Source organism: Phocoena phocoena, chromosome 15, assembly GCF_963924675.1.
Source record: "Phocoena phocoena chromosome 15, mPhoPho1.1, whole genome shotgun sequence".
Classification (NCBI taxonomy): Eukaryota; Metazoa; Chordata; class Mammalia; order Artiodactyla; family Phocoenidae; genus Phocoena; species Phocoena phocoena.
Genome location: NC_089233.1, coordinates 7197933 through 7219339, shown reverse-complemented (window position 1 = coordinate 7219339; position 21407 = coordinate 7197933). Strand labels below are relative to the sequence as shown.

Genomic DNA, 21407 nt, shown 5'->3' with positions numbered 1-21407 from the left:
TTGCAGAATCTTAGTTCCCACACCAGAGATTGAACCCAAGGCCATGCAGTGAATGTATCAAGTCCTAACCCCTGGACCGCCAGGGAACTCCCCGTAATTTGAATTTTTATCTCTGCCTATACCCCCTCCCTCTTGTTTGTTTTTTGGTTTTTTTGTTTGTTTGTTTTTGCTGTACGCAGGCCTCTCACTGTCGTGGCCTCTCCCGTTGCGGAGCACAGGCTCCGCGGCCACGGCTCACGGCTCTCTTTCTGGTCACCTGTGGTCGCAGGGGTGGGTTCTAGGGGAGAAAAGTTAGTGGAGACCCCCAGGAAACTCCCTCAGAGGAGGTGGGCCTTATTCGGGGTGGGATAGAGGGTGTGGGGGGGATAGACACTTGAGTCTGTCTTCCCTAGACTCTCAGAAGGAGGACAAGGGTAGGATGGTGGTGGAAACAGGGACCAGGGGCAAATGAAAGGGCCCAGGTCAGATGATGTCAGGCAGGCGAGGATAAGGGGGAGGGTGGAAAGGACAGAGGGACCTGCTATAGACAGAGGACTGAGCAACCAGGCCTTGGTCCCATTCGTGTGGAAGGCGAGAAGGCACTTGCTAAGGCTGGACAGGGCTGCACTGGGCTGAAATGGTTTGTGTTTCTTTCATGTACAATATAACGGGTGTGCTGAAAGTGGGGGCAGCGGGAGAGGGTGTGTCTTCTGGGAAAGGGAAAGGCTGAGCACAGGCCACCAGGATGTTGCTCATGGCCCACGCCCCATCCTGCCATCTTTAGCCCCATAGCCTGAGGAGGTATATGGTTCCGGGTCCCCAGAGAAGAAACATGGGAGAGTCAGATGCCACTCAGAGCTGGTCAGGGGTCTCCAGACCAGTGAATGCCAGGCCCAGAGAAAAGGTCACAGAATCCTGGGCAACAGGAGCAGAGAGTCTGAAAGGCTCCATTTCACAGAGGGGGAGACTGAGGCCAGAGATGCGATGAGTCCCAGTGTGCAGAAAGTGGTTAGAGGCTAAGGGGTGATGGAGGAAAGGTGGGGAGAATAGAAGGGGAAGAAAGGGAGAGGGAAGGGAAGAGAGGGCCAGAAGGAGGGAAGGGAGAAGTAGGAAGAAAGAGGGCGGGGCAGGGGAGGGTGGAGGCATCTGAGGGCGAGGCGGGAGAGATCTTCCCTAAGGCACACCACAGTGCCCCAAAGGCCCGCATTAGAGATAAGTGACTAAGAGTCTGGAAGGCATTGAAAGTTCCGGAAAGAAGGTGTCAGTCTTACTACAGATAAGATAGCAGCTATTGGTTCTGTTACCCTGGGAATCTATACCAAGGAGTGGCAGGGTTCAAATCAGTGACGCACTGCCCGCTTTAGAGCAAGCCAAGCCACTGCTCCACCCTGCCCCAGCCTCCCTCACCCTCTTCCTACCTCCATCCTCTTCATTTGCCCAGTCAGCCCTCAGGTTGGCCCCCAGAGAAGGCCCTGCCTCCTGTGGGCAGGTTTGGACCAAGGAGGCCACAGGCTCCATGATTATGCTTAGGTGTGCTTTCTCCCCCCCCCCACCCCATTTCCTCCTTGAAGGAGAGTTGTCCAGGGTCGGGGACAGGGTGTCAGGAGCCCCCACTGCTCCTGGGGTCGTGAACTTAGGGCAGGACACAGGCCAGGACATGGCTGTTTGAATGACATCTACAGGGCCCAGCATAAGCCCCCCACTTCGGCCCCCAAACTCCCTTCCCTCCTCACCCAGGCGATCCCAGGATGACACCCCTAGAGGGTGGGAATCTTGAGGCCCACAGTTTGATTTCAGCCTTTGTTCCCTTCCCTCTTTCTCTGGGGGCAGGTGAGGGGCAGAGTAGATCCTGGAGGGTCCAACGAGGACCCGTTATCATCTTCTGCCAACCTGAACCCAGTCCTACGGCCATGGGGCCCAGGGCAGCTGAGTTGGAAGGAATCCTAGAGGCTCCAACCTTTGTCCTTTAGGGGGAGAAACTGAGGCCAGAGACAAACTGAGTTGCCCCATAGCACACGGCTGCTTCATGGCAGGATTAGAATCTGGGTTAGGGTTAGGGTTTGTCCCCAAACCCTATCTTGTGCCCATTTGGCTACAGCAGTGGCCTTTCTCCTGATTCCAGGATGCCTGACAGCCCTGTGACAACCTCAGGGCACAAGGCAGGGATGGGGTGACGCAGAAATGGCCAGGACAAGAGTTGGAGAGAGCTGAGATGTAAGACATTTGTCTTGTGTCATGTAAGGGAGAGCCCCGGGCATCTGGGGCAGGGGTGGGAGGTGAGAAGGGGTTGGAGGGGCATATTCGCAGGGTAAGGACAGACCCCAACATCGGCTGAGCAGCTGTCATGTGCCAAGGATCATGCCTGGGGCTTTCTGATTCTCCATCCCTGACAAGTCAGTTTTCTTTTTCTTTTTTAAATGTTTATTTTAAAAAATAAATAAGGGGCTGTGCCTGCTGAAGCCCTGAAGGGCTTTCAGTAGTTGTGGTACACAGGCTCAGTAGTTGTGGTGCATGGGTTTAGTTGCTCCGCAGCATGTGGGATCTTCCCGGACCAGGGCTCAAACCCGTATCCCCCGCATTGGCAGGCGGATTCTTAACCACTGCGCCACCAGGGAAGCCCTGCACCAGGTCTTAGTTGAGGCAGGCGGGCTCCTTAGTTGTGGCTCCAGGGCTCCTTAGTTGTGGCTCCAGGGCTCCTTAGTTGTGGCATTCGAACTCTTAGTTGTGGCATGCATGTGAGATCTAGTTCCCTGACCAGAGATTGAACCTGGGCCCCCTGCACTGGGAGTGTGGAGTCTTATCCACTGCACTACCAGGGAAGTCCACAAGTCAGTTTTCTTATTCTCACTTTCTGGAGCAGAAACTGAGGCTCAGAGAGGCTAAGGCTAACTCAGATGAGCCCCAAAGCCCTGGCTCTTCCCCCAAATCTCACAGGGGAGGGGAGAGGAGTAGGCGAGGGGCAGGAGGCTGAGGGTACCCCCAACTGTGGCCCCAAGACACAGCCCTCCCTGGGCGTGGGCAGGTCCAGGAGATGGTAGGGCTGGGGCTGTGAGGGCAGTGGGTGGGAGGGCGTCATTCACCACGTGGGGGTGGGAGCTGAAGGATCAGAGGCACCAGGCAGTGTCATTGTCACCAGTCTCGACTTTGGAGACTGGTGACTGAGTCTGGAAGGCAGCGCACCTGCCTTACACCCTTTCGGGAATTGGCGAAATGAAAGTCGGTCAAGAAATCCCAGAAATAAATGGGCCCCAAGCCCTTTGATCCTGAGACACCGGAGAGCTGGGGGTCATCTGAGGAAGCGTGGAAGCTTCACTAATGACTGGAGGTTCAGCTCAGTTCCAGGCCAAAGGGCAGAGGGAAGGGGAGACCCTCCCTGGCTGGGCAGCACATAGGCACACAGGCCATCAGATTTGTCATTGCTCTGAAGGGACAGGCACAGGGCCTGAAGCAGCCTGGAAGAGCTAATGGGACCGGGGGAGGGAGGTGGAAGGTGGAGGAGAGTGTGGGCCTGAGCCTCCGAGAAGGGTGCCCTGCTTTCGACTCCAGCCCCAGGGAATGAGACTCCTCTCCCCTCTTCTCAAGCCAGCTTTACTGCCGCTATGGGTACCCCACCAGGTCACAGGGTGCAGGTCATGGACGCAGCTGGGCCAGTGCCCAGTCCCAGGACGGCTGAGAGTTCTTGGGTCTGTGGGTTCACAGGTAAGCACAGCCCCTCTGATCATCTGGAGTGACCTAGGCCCCTCTCAAGGTCAGCAGGGCAAAGCACTCACTCTTTGGCCTTTCTGGGGGCTCCCCCCCTCCCTGGACCCTAGATCCACTCTCGATCGCAGAGACCTCAGATAGAGGTGGGCCCGCCACTGCCCCTGCTTGGAGCAGACAAAGGGCTCACTGCCCCACATGTGGGGCACAGGAAGGGGCCGAGATTTGGCCTCCAACCTTGGAAGGAGTGCTCTCCCGAGAAGGACCCTCCCAGACATGCAGGCCTGCAACCAGGCCCCTGCAGGGGAGGGGAGGAGACCACTCAGGCTACACTCTGCACTTCAAGACTTGCTCTTTTTTTTTTTTTTTCTGCCGTACGCGGGCCTCTCAGGATGGGGCGGGCTGCAGGCTGGTTGCATGTACAGGGTGAGGACCCGGCAGTAGAGATGCACCCAGGAAAAGGAGAAATGGAGGCCTGAGCCCTGGGGAAGGACATGGGGATTGGGGATCTCAGAGAAGCCATATAAGCATGAGGGCCGACACAGGAAGGTGCATTGGGACAGAGGTCTGACCAAGCACATCTGGTTTTCACAATAATCCCACAAGGTATTAGGACGAGTGGGCCACACTCTTTTTTTATTTTTTTTTTTTTGCGGTACGCGGGCCTCTCACTGCTGTGGCCTCTCCCGTTGCGGAACACAGGCTCCGGACGCGCAGGCTCAGCGGCCATGGCTCACGGGCCCAGCCGCTCCGCAGCACGTGGGGTCTTCCGGGACCGGGGCACGAACCCATGTCCCCTGCATCGGCAGGCAGACTCTCAACCACTGCGCCACCAGGGAAGCCCTAAGACTTGCTCTTTTATGGTAGGAAATTCCAGAGTGAGTGTCACCATAGAGCAAACAAGATGCCTTGGGGCTCCTGGATGGAGGGCAAGGGAGCAGAGGGCGGTCACAACAGTGGGGATGGGGCAAACCCAGCAGCCCTGAGAGGACTGTCCTTGGGCCCTGACGTCTGATTCCTTTTGGCGGCCCCGGGACCTGTGGAGGGCTCTGTCAGCCGCTATCTTGTCGTCCAGATCTGGGTGAGGGGTGAGAGCCCCTGTCCCCCTCACTGAGCAGTTGTCACCACTGTGGGCCTCTGAATGTGGAGCTGGGGGGTGGGAGAGAGGAGGTACCGCTGAGGGGCCAGTAGTGATGGCTGCGTCCCCGGGGAGCGACCTGCCTCTGGGCCGAGGCTGCCCCGCCCTCCCCAGGCAGCCCCAGGGGGTGGGGGACAGGGGAGCAGCCCCTAGCTGGGGGGGGGGTAGCTCCTGAGTCACCTCTGTGCTGGGGTCCACGTTCTGCAGGGAAGGCTGGAAGTGTTTGTAGACATTTTCAAGGCCAAACGTGTCCCCCTGCAGATTCTGACCTGTAGGGAAAGGTACTGGGGTGAGAGTGAGCCTGGGGGAAGCCAAAGAGGCCCAGAGGAGGGTTTTTTTCCAGTAAAAGGAACAGCTTTGAAGAGTCAGCCCCAGAGCTGCCCTAAACTCCTTTCCCACTGCCCATCCGTCCTCCCAACAGCGCAGCTTGTCTGAGGCTCGGGAGGGGACCTGGGGAGCTGGCCCAGGGTCACGCGGGAACAGGAGGGCACCAGAGCGGCAGCCCTCCGACATGCCCTGGGGTCAAAAGTTGTGGCTGGTGAGCAGGGGCCCCAGGCCCAGGGGCCACTTGGTTTGGGTGGGGCAGGAGGACGGGACTGCTTGCGGTCACCGTGCACACTTCCTCATGGCAATGGTAGCCACAGCAGACACAAATCTCTTGTTTGAGTTGGCACGTGTCCAGCACCCACTGTGCCCATCTTGCCGACAAACTCCCTCCTCGGCCTCCGGGCCCCAGGCTCCGGGTCCTCCTGGCATCTTCCAGAACATCCCTTTGCTGCTTCCTTCAAGATCCCCTGCGCGGCCCTCCACCTGCCCTCCTCGCCCACTGTCTCCCCACCGTGGGCTAGGCTGACCCCCAGTGCTGCCCACAGGCCGCAGGCCTGTCCCCAGCCTTCGGACTGGCCAGATCTGGGGTGCCACCCCCTCCCTGTACCCTGCCCTCCCACCCCCGCCCAGCGCGACCCACCTGCTGCTTCTCCCCACTGCGCCCCCGTCATCCCCACCCAGAGCCTGCAAACAACACGCCCCGCCTGACTCACTGGAATCTGAGCTATGTCATCTGCTGTCCACGCCTTCCGGTCTCTGCCACCCCCACTCAGCCTCATCGTCCCTCACCTGTGGTACTGTGCTTCTCCCTCCCTGGACTCCCCACTTTCATGCTGTCCCGCTTAGATCCTCCTGAGTGAGCTGCTCAAAACGAAGTCTGGTCCCCCTCCCTTAAAGCCCCTCCTGTGGGTCCCCCCATCACGGCCCACTGACCAGCCTTGACCTGGCCCTGTCATTCTCCCGTCCCACTGACACGCCCTTGGGGGGTCAGACCCCCCACAGACTGCTCTTTCCCACCTCCATGTCCTTTCTTAAGTAGGGCCCCCTGCCTGGAAAGCCCTTTCCCTTCCCATCATGGGACAAGGCCTCGCTGCCCACTGGGCTGTATGTTCACGGGAGCAGGAAACACATGGCTTACTCCCCACCACTGCCCTGGCTCTCACCTCAGGGGATGTCCCTCCGCAGTCTTGTCTGACCCCCGCCCCACTCTGGGCTGGAGCAGGTATATCTATGCCCCGTCAAGCCCTGGCCATGGCCCTACCATCCTAGTAAATGTGTGTGTCTGGTGTGCTGGGGGTGGCCTCGGGGGGCGGGATCAGGTTCTCAGCCATCCCTGGAATCCCTCCATCGTGTTTGTCAGGAAGTACCGGGAAGGGTTTTCCACCGCAGCTGGGGGCAGGGCCGGGAGCAGCTCTGGGAGCCAGAGCAGGCTGAACCCACGCGGAGCTCCATGGAGGGGCAGCTTATGAACCGGATTTTGGAAACAGGGTGGGATGCGGGTGCGCAGAGACTCAGACCACCGGAAGCAGCCCAGTCTATGCAAAGGCATGGGCCACAGACTGGAGTGCACGGAACTTGCCAGGGAGGAGCGAGAAAAGGCCGGAGGGTCAGCAGGGGCTGCCCGTGGAGGCTCGGGGTCAGGAGGCTGCAGAGGAGCCTGGCTTCTGCAGCAGATGTGGGGCGACCTGGCAGGATGCGCGTGCGTGTCACCCACAACCCCACTGAGTCCGACTTTGGCACTTCTACACCCTCCAGCCTGCCCCATCCCGGCCCCTGATGAGATCTACCTTCCCAGACGCCGGTGCTCTGGAAGCTGACAAGGACATCTTCTTCTTGCCAGTCTCGAGACAGGTTGTACTCTTGCCTGCCAACAGAAATGCCGTGAGCAGCTCGTGGCAGAGAGGCAGGGGAGGGGGCTCAGAGGCCTTTGAACCTCGGGCTTCTGGAAGGGGCTGTCCTGGCCAAGCCCTGAGTCAGGGAGGAGACTGCCCCCAGCGACAGCGGCAGAAAACTAAAAGCATTCCTGGGGGTGTCACCACGGCCTGGCCCCCCCAACTCCTCAGTGGGCCTCAGTGTCCTTCTCTGTGAGATGGGGGCATTGGACTAGAGTCAGGGCGGTTCCCTTCGATTGCCGGCCAGGTGCTGTGCTGAGCGTTACTCAACCTTCTCAGGTGGATCTTATGCATTTTACAATTGGGGGAAAGCGATGGCGGTCTTTCCCAGTGTCCGAGTGTGACGGTGTTGCTCTAGGGAAGCCAAGGTGATAACAAGCACCAGGTAATTTCATCACATAATCCAATTTCAGTACGTATGTTTTTGTTTCCATTTCTCTGCCAAACAGACGTGTCCTGTCACATCAGCAGGCTGCCGTGGGCCTCAGCTGACTGCTCAGCTGGAAGGAGCAGAGCCTCGGGTTATTCTGGCTGTGGTCCCCTCTCCCCAGGCCCAGCCCCAGCCCCAGAAGCTCACCTGTGCAGTTTCCTCTGGGATTGGCGGAGTAAGATGGCCAGGACCACCACCAAGACCACCAGTAGCACCACCGCGGCGCCTACGATCCCATACACCATGCTCTTGCTGGTGCTAAATTCACAGCTTTCTCCCCAGTGCCAGTGCGTGTCCGAGTTCAGGCACCTGGGGACACACACAAGCTCAGGCCAGCCCACCAGCATCCCTCACCCACCCAGTCTCCCGAAAGAAAAAATTCAATGTCAGAGCGCAGGAAACCAGCTCTCCCTCTGAGGACAGTTGCTGGGTGCTCTCCCTGACTCCCAAGGCTGAGGGGCAGGGAGGGGGCGCAGGGACCACAGATCTGCGGAGCAGAAATTCAGAATCCGAGAGCGCCGGTACCTCGTCCCAAACACGTGATGTTCACCCATCTAAACACTGAGTAGTTGGCACTTTGACAGCCTGTTACCGTGTTTTATATTTTGTACTTTAATATATGATCTCCCAAATGTAGCGTCCCAGCTACAGCGGGAGGTGATAATGGCATGGTGGCTGGGATGATGTCAGGGAAACGAATGACAGATGGAGATAGAGATGCATGGATACAGATTTGGAAATTGATAACTGGAACTTTTTCAGGAAGGGGCTTGCTCAGTCCTACGATGCCTGTGTCTATAATCTACACCTCCCTCTCCCTCTGGTGGGGTGGAAGATGGGAGACCTGGGTAGAAGAAAGAGGGGTGTAGAGGAGGGGGGAGGGGGTGCCTTGCGAGCTCTGCCCACTCCCACCCTGCCCCCTTGGGTGACTGTTGGGGAGAGTGGGGCCCTGCCACCAGAGAGGGTAGATGCTGGGCTTAGAGGGAACAGGCGCTCACAGGCAATGGGGGCCACTTCGCTGAAGCTGGCACCAGCCATGGTGACAGTTCATTTGCGACTTCGTCCCCAGGGTGCACTTGGTCACACAGGCCAGCTTCCCATTCAGATCATCCACGTAGTAGAACTGGGCGAATTCCTTCGCAACTTTCTGAGTGCATTGCTCTGGGGGTGGGGGGCGGGCAGGAAGCGTCAGCCTGGTGAACACGCCCTCTAGCCCTCAGGTTTACCATCCACACTCCGCGGAGCTGCTTACCTTGCAGGTCAAAGCCGAACTTCACGGTCTCATTCACGAAGGTGTCCTTCTCATTGTAGCACAGGAATGAGATGTCTGCCCAGGGTGGTGGGAAAGAACAAAATAGATATGGCACCTCTGCCCCCTGGGGGCAGCCAGCCTTCCCCTCCTCCTTGCTGGGAACAAGACTAGTAGGATCTTGGCCATCCCCAGATGCAGCTGGGCCTGTGAGCTTGCTCAGATGGGGACATTAGGGCTGGTGACAACCTCAGCCCGGGACTGGGAGGGACTGCTGGCAGCAGCACAGAGTCTGTGGAAGGTATCCGGGCTTAACTGCTGGGGAGGGATGTCTCTGGAGCTCCGGAAGAGAGGAGAGAGGTGAGGTGTGGGGATGGGGCTGAGACCTCCCTAAGCGACCCCTCCCATCCTTTCGCCACCAACATCAAGGGGTTTTAGGTGGGCTTACTTTTGCACACTTCAGAATTACTGGGTAGCTTTCCGGTCTCATTCATAACCTTGGCCTTTATGATCTTAGTGAGGTTTGCAAACAGCTCCTGAAACTCTGAAGTGAAGTTTGCCTCCATGACGACTTCGTGTTCCACCACGACGCTGCCTTTGCTGGAATTAGGAATCGTCAGCTACCCTGTATTGCCCGCCCTCCCAGCAAGCAGGGCCCAAGAAGCAAGAGAGGTGATGAGAAACAATTAGCCATATGTCCCAGAGGCAGGACAGAATAGAGACTCTTCCCTCCCAGCAGGTAACAACCTAGAGGGAGGCTACAGAGTAAACCTGTGATAACAATATATGCCAAAGGGTGGAATTCATTCCTAAAAATGGAAGCTGTTGGGCAAAGATGCGGAGAAACTGAACCCTCGTGCATCGTTGGTGGGAATGTAAAATGGTGCGGCCACTGTGGAAAACAGTACGATGGTTCCTCAAAGACTTAAAAACAGAATGACCATATGGTCCAGCAGTTCCACCTCTGGACATCTAGCCCAAAGAATTGAAAGCAGAGGCAGGAAGAAACATCTGTACACCCACGTTCATCACAGTGTTATTCACAAAAACTAAACGGTGAAAGCAATTTAAGCGCCCATCAATGGATGAATGAATAAACAAAATGTAGTCTGTACATAAATGGAATATTATTCAGCCGCAAAAAGGAAGGAAATTTTGAGACGTGCTGCAACGTGCATGAACCTTGAGGACATTATGCTAAGTGAAGTAAGCCAGTCGCAAAAAAACAACTACTCTATGAGTATTTATGAGTAATAATAGGAGGTCCCTGGAGTAATCAAATTTGTAGAGACAGAAGGTAACGTGGTGGTTGCCAGGGGTGGGATGAGGAGGAGTTGGGAGTTATTGTTGAATGGCGACAGAGCTCCAGTTTGGGAAGATGAGAAAGTTCTGGAGAAGGGCGGCGGTGATTGCACAACACTGTGGATGGACTTAGTGCAGCTGGACCGTACACTTAAGGTGGCGAATTCGGTGGTTAATGGCAGATTTTATGTTATGGGTATTTTACTACAATGAAAACATTTTTAATTAGAAAATGTGAAGTAGAAGCTATTGGATTATATCTTCAAAACCAAAAAAAGTAAGCGTTCAGAAATGAAGAAACATGAAGCTGCTTTAGAAACGTTGGACTTCAACCCAGAAGCTTCTTGTTAGACAGTCAGCAATGCTCTCAGCAGAAAGAACTTGAGACAAGGTCCATCACCAGTCACAGCCATTGTGACAGAGAAGTCAGGAGCAGGACCCAGGAGGACTTGAAACAACAAAATCCTGAGCCAGAAGGGAGATGGAGACAATGGCTCTGATGCTGGGTGGGGGTGGAGGACACTAGGCTATGGAACCCAAAGGGCCCTGGACATGTTGGGACCTGACACCCCCAGGCTCCCTTCCCACCCCTCTGTCTGCTTCTTTGCACTCTCCTCTCAGAGTTCTGATCCTCCTGCCTCTCCTTTCAATGTTGGGGCTTCCCATGCTCCTTCCCTGGTACATCTTCGCTTCTGTGCTGTGACGACGGCCCCGGCCATCTGGTCTACTCCCAGGGCTTCCAGCGATGTCTATCTAGGGATGCCAACACCAGTGCCTCCACTGTAGACCCTTCCTATCCCATGTTTGACCATCAGCTGCTCCATCACTCAGCCACTCCACGTGGCTGGGCCCCCAGGCCAAACTCATCATCTTCGTCTCATCATCTTCGTCTTCCTCATTTCAGCAAAGGGCACCCCGCACTCCCAGAAGCCCAGAAATCTGGTGTCGTTCCTCCTTTTCTCAAAACACCCATCAAACTCCCATGATCTGCTGGTCCTGCCCCCTAAAGACCTTTCACACTGGATACTTTTCTTCTTCATTATCACCTCTCAGGTCCAGGCTGCTATCATCTCCCTCCTCTGTCCACCCATTCTCAGCCCTGTAGCCAAATTGAGTTGTCTGCAGTGCAAATCAGATACTATCCCAATGGGCCACAATTGCTGATGCTTCACATCTAAATAGCTTAGCACAGGTTACCTTTCTAACCTCCTCCCTCCAGGAGGATTTCCCTCCATCTCACTGAGCTTGCGTTCAGGACCTCTCCCACTGCACCTTGTGTGTCCCTTACCATAATTCTAGACAGACTGCACAGCCATTCTGCTACCTGTGTTCTGCCACTCTAAGCGCCATGAAGACCAGAACCACTGTGCTCCCAGCACCTAGCACAGGGCAGGCTTTCAATACTAGTTTGTTACTTGGATGAGTGCTGAATGAATGAATGCATGGTCTCAGAGCCCTCAGGTGCTGCCTTCTAGCTGGGGGCCTTTTTGACCCAGCCAGGTACTGATACTAGGAGGAGACAGGAGAGCAGGCAAGAGAGAAGGAGCTTCCCATAGTCTGTAAAGCTCTCCACCCCCATACTCACAGTAGTTTCCTAATGATCACGCCGCTGTACTGTGGAAAGTCTTTGCTCCTGTAAGCTTTATCCATCTGAAAGAAACAAGACAGCTGAGCTCACAGAAGCCTGGAGTGTGCAGCAGCCCCTGTTCTCTTTCCCCAAGGAGCCCCTGTATTGGCCCATTGGAAAGAAGGAAGGGAAGGCAGAGGGATGTTCCCTCTTCCAGGATGTGTTGGAGGGGTACGGCTCAAGGAAGGAGGCCCTCAGAGGAACCGCCCCCCTCTCAGGACTTAGGCTGAAGGGACCCAAGAGCTGAGAAGCCCTGAACAGTAAGTCAAGATGAGCCCTGGCCTCCCCTCTCACATTGGTGAATCTAGGCTTCCTCTGCTCTTACCTGACTCTTGAATAGTTGAACAAAATTCAGGTATGTATGGGAGGATATGTTATTTAGGTCTTCTGTGAAATTTCTGTTAGTTACTTTCACTCTCAGTTCTACAGTGGCATTGATTTTTTCTGGGACTTCTGTGGGAAGAGGACACATTATGCATGAGACAGCAACCTCCCAGTAATGCCTTCCAGGATTAGTTAATTCTTCATCTATTGGCTTTGGGGAAGTAGAGAGAGTGTGTAGGAGGGAGGATGGAAACTCAGAAGGCAGGTAGGAGTAGCTGAAACTTCTGCCCCTCGCCTCTGTATACCAGGAAGAGCTAGTGGCCAGGATCACGACCCAGAGAGACCTAAGTGGAGGCCTCCAGATGATCATCCTGGTGAGAGAGGCAGGTTAGCTAGTGAGAAGGACCCAGAAGAGGGAGGCAGAAGGTCCATGTTCTACCTGGGTTTTGGCCTGGGTGACAGTCACATTTTCTCCTCTACCTGCACATTTAAGCAGTGGTAGCAAATGATCCTTCCAGGGCTGCCCTCCTATTTTAAGTGGTTAAGGGATGTGGGGATGATCTACAAGTCTCAGGAAAGGTCTTTACCTATGAATAAGTGTTCCAAGAGGGACTGACACTGGTAACCAAAGTAGCCTTGGGTACAGGCACATTCTTCTCCGTTCCAAGTGGCCCCATTGTAGCACCGCCCTGAGAAGGGGTAGAACATTCACAGAGGTTACCGTGGAAGCCCAAAACACAAAAACATTGACTCCTGTTCCAAGTCCCATCATTCAGACACTGCACTGAAAGATGGGGATGGGACCAGGTGATCACGCAGCAACCGAGATCCATCCGTCCCCACCTCACCCCCCGGGAGAGAGGAGGGAAAGGAAGAGGGACGACAGAGAGGAAGGAAGCAAGAGATAAAAGAGGACACACAGGGGCTTCCCTGGTGGCGCCGTGGTTGGGAGTCCGCCTGCCAATGCAGGGGGTACGAGTTTGAGCCCTGGTCTGGGAAGATCCCACATGCCGTGGAGCAACTAAGCCCGTGTGCCACAACTACTGAGCCCACGAGCCACAGCTACTGAAGCCCGTGAGCCTAGAGCCCGTGCTCCGTGACAGGAGAGGCCCACACACCGCAGCGAAGAGTAGCCCTGGCTCGCCACGGCTAGAGAAAGCCTGCGTGCAGCAGGAAAGACCCAAAGCAGCCAAAAATAAAATAAATAAAATTTTTTAAAAAAGAGGACGCACAAAGAAAACAAGGGCCCTACAAATCAAAAGGGAGCAGCATCGTCTGCATGGATGATGTACACTGGTAACAAAAAGGCACTAGAAGTGTGGAACAAGACCACAAGGAGTACAAAACTGATTAGCTGATAAGGGAAGACGAGCAGGAGGGACCCATAGAGTGACAAACAAGGAGACTTACTTGTTGTCATAGCTGGAGAGTGGATTGTCATCGCAGCTGTGTGTGTACCAGTGAGTGGGGGACGCAGAGTCGAAATGGTACTGAAACCAGGGACTGGAGCACCAGTGGAGCCAGGTGAAGTGGAGGACAGGGGAGGAGAAAAGCCGGAAGTTGACTCGTCTTTGGCAGTCATGGTGATAGGTTCTGAGACAAAAATGTGGGTAGAGATCTCACTGGGGCTTAATGCGGAAGGACTTGCATTGTATGTACTATGCAAAGAAGGGGTAGAGAATGATGGTGTGGACCCCTCTGTGGAGGTTGTGTAGAAAGTGGATCCTGGAGGAGATGTGGTCATGTGTCCATAACCACCAGAAGTGATTAAGGATTCTCTAGGCCTTGATGTGGAAGCAGAAATTTCATTCCCTTCAGTAACAGTGCTGTTCAAGGTACCTGTAGGTTTTGATGAATCAGGAGTAGAGGTAGAAAATGTGGTTTCCTCGGTGAGGCCTGTGGTTGTCTGTGCAGAGACAGAGGGGGTGGTAAACAGCTGGCTGGAGCTTGAAGAGGAAGCAACGCTACCATAATGCCCAGGATAGGAAGTTCCAGACGAAATGGTTGATTTAGATGATTTGGAAATGGTTGTGAGGACCGAGGGCATTTCAGTAATTGCTGTTGTGCTGTGTCCAGTGCTGGAGGTGGTGGTAGAAAGTTGCTCAGAACTTAAAGGTGTAGAAGATGAGGAGTAAGAGGAGGGTGTGTGTGTTGATGGCGCTGAGAGAGTCGTGGACACAGTGGTTTCAATATAAAATGTCATTGTTTGTTCATCACCACTGGATGTGGTAATGGATTCAACTGGACGTGAAGTGGACACAAGACTTCCATCCCCTTTAGAAACCGTTGTTGTAGGTGAGTCCATGAGCTGAGGAGAATCAGGTATGGTGTTGTGATCTGTGGTTTTCTGAGTGACAACAGTGGCAGTCTGTCTTGATGCAGCTGGGCCAGTGAATGTCTCTCCATCGCTTGATGGGGCTGTAGAAATCCCAGCAACTGTGGTGTGGAAACCCTCAGAAGAGACTGTGGATTCAGACCATTTAGAAGTGGTGGTGGAACTCCCAGTGGCTGTGGTGTGGGAACCCTCAGAAGACCTGAGAATTCAGTCCCATCAAAAGTGGTGGTGGAACCCCCAGGGCCTGTGATTGGGGAACCCTCAGAAGAGACTGTGGATTCAGACCAACCAGAATTTGTGGGGGAACTCCCAGAGGCTGTGGTGAGGAAAACTTCAGAAGAAACTGTGGCTTTAGACCAACCAGATATTGTAGTGGAACTCAGAGGGCCTGTGGTGTGGGAACCCACAGAAAAGACTGTGGATTCAGACCAACCTGAAGTGGTGGCAGAACTCTGAAGGTCTGTGGTTGGGGAAGCCTCAGAAGAGAGAGTGGATTCAGACCAACCAGAATTGGTGGGGAAACTCCCAGAGGCTGTGGTGAGGAAACCCTCAGAGGAGACTGTGGATCCAGACCAACCAGAAGCAGTGGTGGAACTACCAACATATGTGGTGTGGAAACTCTCAGAAGACACTGTGGATTCAGACCAACCAGACGTGGTGGTGGAACTCTGACGTCCTGTGTTTGGGGAACCCTCAGAAGAGACTGTGGATTCAGACCATCCAGAATTTGTGGGGGAATTCCCATCCCCTGTGGCTGGAGAACCCTCAATAGAGACTGTGGATTCAGACCAACCTGAAGTGGTGGCAGAACTCCAAGGGCCTGTGGTGGGGGAATCCTCAGAAGAGACTTTGGATTCAGACCCACCAGAAGTGGTAGTGAAACTCTCAGAGCCTGTGGTTGGGGAACCCTCATAAGAAAGTGTGGATTCAGACCAACCAGACGTGGTGGTGGAGCTCCCAGTGGCTGTGGTGAGGAAACCCTCAGAGGAGACTGTGGGCTCAGACCAACCAGAATTTGTGGGGGAACTTCCATCCCCTCTGGTGGGGGAACCCTCAGAAGAGACTGTGGATTCAGTTCAGCCCAAAGTGGTGGTGGAACTCTGAAGGCCTGTGATGTGGGAACCCTCAGAAGAGATGGTGGATTCTGACCAAGTGGAAGTCGTGGTGGAACTCACAGTGCTTTCGCTGGAAGCAGAACTTGGATTGCAAGTTGTGGTCGTCTGTCCTGGAATAAAATAAGTGGTAGACAGTTGATGAGGACTTGAAGGGGATGCAGTTCTTCCATCACTTTCGGTATAGGTGGTCGGAGGACTGTTGTTAACAAATCTGAAACGTGTCTAGAGAATTGTTTCTTTAGTGTGTGTCATGGCTGTTTGTCCAAAGACTTGAGTGGTGGTTGATTCACCAGAACCAGAAGGTGATGAAGCTCTTATATTAGCAGTAGTATGGAAGGTGGCAGATGGAACTGATCATTCTTAGAGTATTGTAGGAAAAGTGGATTGCCCGGTAGTAATTATGGCTGACGGTCCATCACCACTAGAAGTGTATAGGAGTCACCGGGACTTGTTTTGTGGACATTCTTGGTTAAGGTGTTTGCAGTCGACACAGTGAATTGGGAAAACTCAGAGATGATACTTTGGTATGTGATTTTGTTACTGAGTTTAATGGCAGTCTGTCCCAGGCTGCCTGGGACATAGCTCGTCAGCCTATGACACTGAAGCATGGCTTTCCTTTTCAGGGGTATAGGATGCTCCTATGTCAGGGGCATCTGTAGATATGGATAATTTACCAATGGTGATCTAGACCTTTGTCTCTTCTGTTGAGTATAGTAGTTTATTTATAGGGCAAAGTATCACTAGCTAATATTCTGGGGGTTAATGTGATTTATGGCTTGAATTGTTAGTTGTATGGCTGTGGATTTTGACAAATCTGTATGTTTGTATGTATGCACATATATACATACACACACATATATAGACATATATACATGTATATGATTTTTCTCAACCCACAGTGTCATATGCAAACACCTTAAATAAGAATGCCTCCACATCAAATATATATGTATACTGTTACCCAATATTGCCTGTACATTCCTCCCAGGCACCCAGAGACATGTTCATTTCCTTTGGCACTCCTGCATCAATTCAAGCTGATGTTAGTACTCACATACCCCCTGCACATTCCTTTTGCCCCTCCCATTCTGTGATTTGCAGGCCACACACTCACCTTCCGTCATGTGGCTGACAGTCTGACAAATCTCTCTTCACGATCCTTTACATGTGAGATTCCTCCTCTACCCCAGCACTTCCCACTGACCCAGGAGGAATAGGAGAACTAAGGCAGTCACACATCACTGTGGCTAATTCATCCCCTGTCCTTTCTCTCCAGATACACTTACACAGAGGCTAGCCACTCTACCTGGAATACTACCACCACTACCTGGCTGTCCTGTGACCCCGGCGACTGCCCAGATGAGCTCTTCCTCCACCCTGGTCCCACAGCCCACTCAATGGGCTGCAGCTCTCTGATAAGGGGAGCTGGGCTTGCACCCTGGGACTGGAGGGCTGCTTCTGTGTTCTCTGTGCCACTAAGAACATGTGACTGCATATGTGAGACTCTATTTTCCTATGGAAGTTGGGACTATAATCTCTGGCTCCTCTTCGCCCTGCCTATAAGACGAATAAGATCGAATATGGATAGAATCTTTATGACAATTGTGCCATAAATCTAGGGATTATTAGGAATTCCACAGGATGGTGTATAGAAATCTCCTTGAGAGGGCAGGGCATGTGACCTCCTGTCCCTCCTGTCGGTCCCCCACTCCTCTGCAAAGATGCCCTGGGGTTGCATCTTTCTCACCTCTCAGGAAGGTGGACTTTGGCCCCTGGCAGAGAGGACTGTGGAGGCCGTCAAGGCAGTGGCACCCTCTGCCCTCCCAGATGCTCCCATTTTCACAGGGTCCTAAAAGAGGCAGACAGTCACAGGGAGAGGCCAGGAGCTGGACCAGGACTGGAGGCCAGGGTAGTGGACAATTAGCGAAGATATGTCATTCACACCAACAGTTCTGGATCGTTGGCTTTGCAGAGCTACCGTCAGAACATTAAGGGAGAGACTTCCCTGGTGGTCCAGTGACTAAGACTCCATGGTCCCAATGCAGGGGTCCCAGGTTCGATCCCTGGTCAGGGAACTAGATCCCGTGTGCCGAAACTAAGACCAGGAGCAGGCAGATAAAAAAAAATTTTTTAAAGAAAAAGAACATTAGGGAAAGAGTGATATCAAATCGTTGATTAAGGCAGTTCGGGTCAAAGGTGGCAGAATGCCTATGATTTGTGGAATTCTAAAGTAATGTAAAAAATTGACAAGTTTGCTTGGTTGTTTTTAAGTCAGTAGATATGTTTGTTTTGCCCAATCCTCTTGCCTACGGTGTTAGGTTTTGCCTAATTCAGCATGGGGAAGAGAAGGGGCTGAGCTGAGAGGCTGCCAACGGGGGAGGTGGGGGCTCCCTGGGGCTTGGGTATGAAGAGGATCAGAGAGAGAGAGAGAGAGAGAGAGAGAGACCACACATGGGGCCTCTGGTCAACCCAAAGCAGAGGGTGGCAGGGCTCAGAGTAAACCCAGGCTGGCGGACAAATGAGCCCCTACCCCTCACGGGGGGTCCTGGCCCCCCAGTGCAATTCGGGGGCAGTCAAGGCCCATTTGAAGGGACAGTGGGAGTCAACAGGGTGGGAGAGGGAGGGAACCACCCTTCTGCCTTTCTCAGAAGGCTTTGAAAAGAAAGTAATGTCGAAGCTGTCTTTTTCCCTTCTTCTTTAAAAAGAAGGGGTTTTGTGGACTTAGGCATTACAAATTTTACTGGACTTTTTAAGTTATAAAAGTAGACTATTTTTGTTGGGAAAGCCAAACAATGAGAAAGCATATAAAGGCAATTTATGATCGTGTCCCTAACTGAGTCACAAAGCATCAATAGGGGTGGGGAGAGGTGACATTTATTGGCGGCCTATCAAATTCCTGTGTAGCCGTATCACAGCTGTAACTCAATGACTGTGTATGTAATTCCCTTTGCCCCTCTCTGAGCACATAGAGAACACTTCTGCCCCGTTCAGCCTGAGCCAGAGTGGGTGCTCCATGAGCACGTCTTGAGTAAAGGAGAGAATGAATACTGGAAAGTCTACGTGACACTTCTTCTTAGTTATTTAATGTAACCCTGGGAGGTAGACATGAATATTCCTGTTTCACACCTGAATTGAGGTTCTAAGGGTTAAATATTTTCCGAGTTCACCCAGCTGGAAGGTAGAATTCAAGCACAATCTGAAGGTAGGGTTTACTTTTAACCCAAGAAAAGGGTTTCTCGAGTGGCGAAGAGCAAAGAGAACGTTTCAGGCGGGGGGAACAGCATGTGTGGAGGCTCAGAGTACATGCTTGGGGTGGAGCTAAATACTGAGAGACCAGAGGGGGCAGAAGGAAGGCTGGCAAGGTGGGTGTGAAGCCAGCTCTGGACTTGACTCAGCAACGGTGGAGAACATCCAGCAAAAGGCCACGGTCACAGCTGTGCCTTAGGAGCAGAGCCCTGGAGTGAAGGGCAGTGAGGGCAGAGGCATGGAGGTTGATTGAGGAGCCCACGGCAGTTACAGAGTGGGACGCCGGGGGCCCCAGTGAAGGCCAGGACACTCGTTGGCATGGCCTCTGGACAGGCTCTCTTTGGTCTTTATTCCTGAATTCACACCATTTACTCCCTTTTACTGCCACCCACGTCTTCGCTATAGTTGCCGACCAGCTTGAGTGCCCAAATCCCTGTCCTTTTCACCAGGCTGCCCTTCCTCCTGGAATTTCTCATCTCCTTCAGGTCCTAAGACACCACTGCCTCCTAACCACCCTTCTCCTCCCTGGTGCTGTTCGTTCCTGCTCACCGTCTAACTGAGACCCTCAACATAAAGGCTCTGGGGCTTCCCTGGTGGCGCAGGGGTTGAGAGTCCGCCTGCCGATGCAGGGGACACGGGTTCGTGCCCCGGTCCGGGAAGATCCCACATGCCGCAGAGCGGCTGGGCCCGTAAGCCATGGGCGCTGAGCCTGCGCGTCCGGAGGCTGTGCTCTGCAATGGGAGAGGCCACAACAGTGAGAGGCCCACGTACCACCAAAAAAAAAAAAAAAAGATAAGGGCTCTGCCGTATCCCACACCTTCCTGGCAGCAACCCCCTCCATGCTCAAGGCTTTCACTCATTTCTGGGAGGGACAAGAAAAAGGCACCCTAGACAGTGCCCTGTGAAGAGCTTCAGAACCTTCCTAGCCTGAGATTCTGGTGGTCACGTCACCCCCAAAGGATGCGTCAGAGAAGTTGAGCAAACTCCTTCCCAAAGTCAACCTCCAGGGTCAGAAGATGTTCCACCAGGAAGCTGAGCAAAGGAAAAACACAGACATTCTCCACAGAAACAATTTACATGGCCAATAAGCCTATGAGAAGAAAATGGTCAACTTCACTGGTAAGCTTATCACATTGCACCCCCTTCTGTGATGTTAAGTAACGCACCTGGTATCGGTTGGGGAATGAGATGCTGATGGATGTTAGCTTAGTATCATATTTCTAAAGGATAATTTGAAATGTGCATCAGGGATCGTGGCAGAGTCATACCATTTTAATGATTCCACTTCTAGTTACTGACCCTAAAGTAAAGTAATCTGATGCAGATTTTTTAAAAAAAATGTTTTACGAGAAGGTTTATGGCATCATTATCTATGAAAAATTGGGGAAAACCTGTCCAAGAATAAAAGAATAGGGGACCAGTTAGATGACTGGGGTGTTCCATAAAATAGAATATTAATCAGCCATTGAAACAGAAACTGCCCGTAGAATAAATCTAAATACCTGTTCAGAAAAAGACCAAAATGTTAGCCCTGTTTATCTGAGTGGTAAGCTTAAGAGAGATTTTCCTCCTTTTGTTTGTCTATATTTTCTAAATGTTCTACCATAAATAGGCATTCACGATATAATGTCTAAACATAATAAATGCATATGCTGTAAAAATTAAAACTTAGGTGTGCCCAGTACCTTGGAGAACTCATGCAAAATCACTAATAATTCCCAAGCTGGGATTCCCCACACCTTTGTGATCAAAGTGCTTTAACAAAAATGATCTAATGTCTGTGTTGCACTAGCCATCCAAGACGCCAGCTCTCCTACCAAACAAGTAAAATTTTACTTTCTTGTCCTGTGTACAGTTCTCATTGCTTCTTTCTTTAAAAGATAGTCATTTGAGTTAGGCAGCTGGTTTGCCAAGCAAGTTTTTCACTTGGTGGCATTCTTGGGAAAAAGCCCTCGAAAACACCTTGGGACAAGTCTGAAGATCTCCACCTCGATATAAGACGGTCCCCTCCTACCACCTCCAAAACACATTTCTGCTTGTGGTGGCTCAGCGGGGTCCATGGGAGCAGCCCTGAAGGGTGGGGTGTGGAGTGGGGGGTACACCTGTGAGGGCAGGTGCTACCCAGCTACGGGATCTTGTGCAGTTAACGTCTCTGAACTTCCATTTCCCCCGGAAAATGGGGATGAATGATGCCTGTCTTCACCACCCTTCTCATTCTAGAACAGGGGTCCCCAACCCCCGGGCCGTGGACCGGCACCAGTCCGCAGCCTGTTAGGAACCGGGCCGCACAGCAGAAGGTGAGCCGGGGGCAGGCGAACGAAACTTCATCTGTCGCTCCCTGTCGCTCCCCATTGCTTGCATCACCGCCTGAACCAACCCCCCGCTCCCCACCTCCTGTCCGTGGAAAAATTGTCTTCCACAAAACCGGTCCCTGGTGCCAAAAAGGTTGGGGACCACTGTTCTAGAAGATCCTACAAGAGAAGCCATGTGGGGGCCACTAGGCTGTGTCACTCAGTCCTGGGTGTACTTTCAGCCCTGCCACACACAACCTCAGTGACTTGGGCCTGTCTCCTTTTCTGGAAGGTCATTCCCACCTGGCAGAGTCACCTTAGGGGTGAGACAAGGCCGGGGCCACCTTGCCTCCGTCCCCCACCCCCTGCCCTGCACACACCTGTGACGAATGAATGGGCTTCCCGGCTTTCTAGCACCAGCAGCCAGTGCCACCTGCCGCTGCCCCTGCCCAC

General features: G+C 53.2%; 1 protein-coding gene across 1 annotated transcript in view; it reads right to left on the bottom strand.

Annotated features, from left to right (window-relative positions):
* Positions 1–4785: 4785 nt before the first annotated feature.
* The window catches only part of MUC12 (mucin 12, cell surface associated), a 32765-nt gene continuing 16143 nt past the window's right edge, over positions 4786–21407 (bottom strand). The window contains exons 2-12 of the mRNA XM_065892509.1: positions 12555–12656; positions 11969–12096; positions 11602–11666; positions 9163–9314; positions 8718–8792; positions 8464–8626; positions 7613–7774; positions 7307–7309; positions 6931–7007; positions 4997–5085; positions 4786–4827 (exon numbers count right to left, since the gene is read on the bottom strand). Coding sequence (XP_065748581.1) covers positions 4786–4827; positions 4997–5085; positions 6931–7007; positions 7307–7309; positions 7613–7774; positions 8464–8626; positions 8718–8792; positions 9163–9314; positions 11602–11666; positions 11969–12096; positions 12555–12656 — 1058 coding nt within the window. The remainder of the gene's footprint in view (positions 4828–4996; positions 5086–6930; positions 7008–7306; positions 7310–7612; positions 7775–8463; positions 8627–8717; positions 8793–9162; positions 9315–11601; positions 11667–11968; positions 12097–12554; positions 12657–21407) is intronic.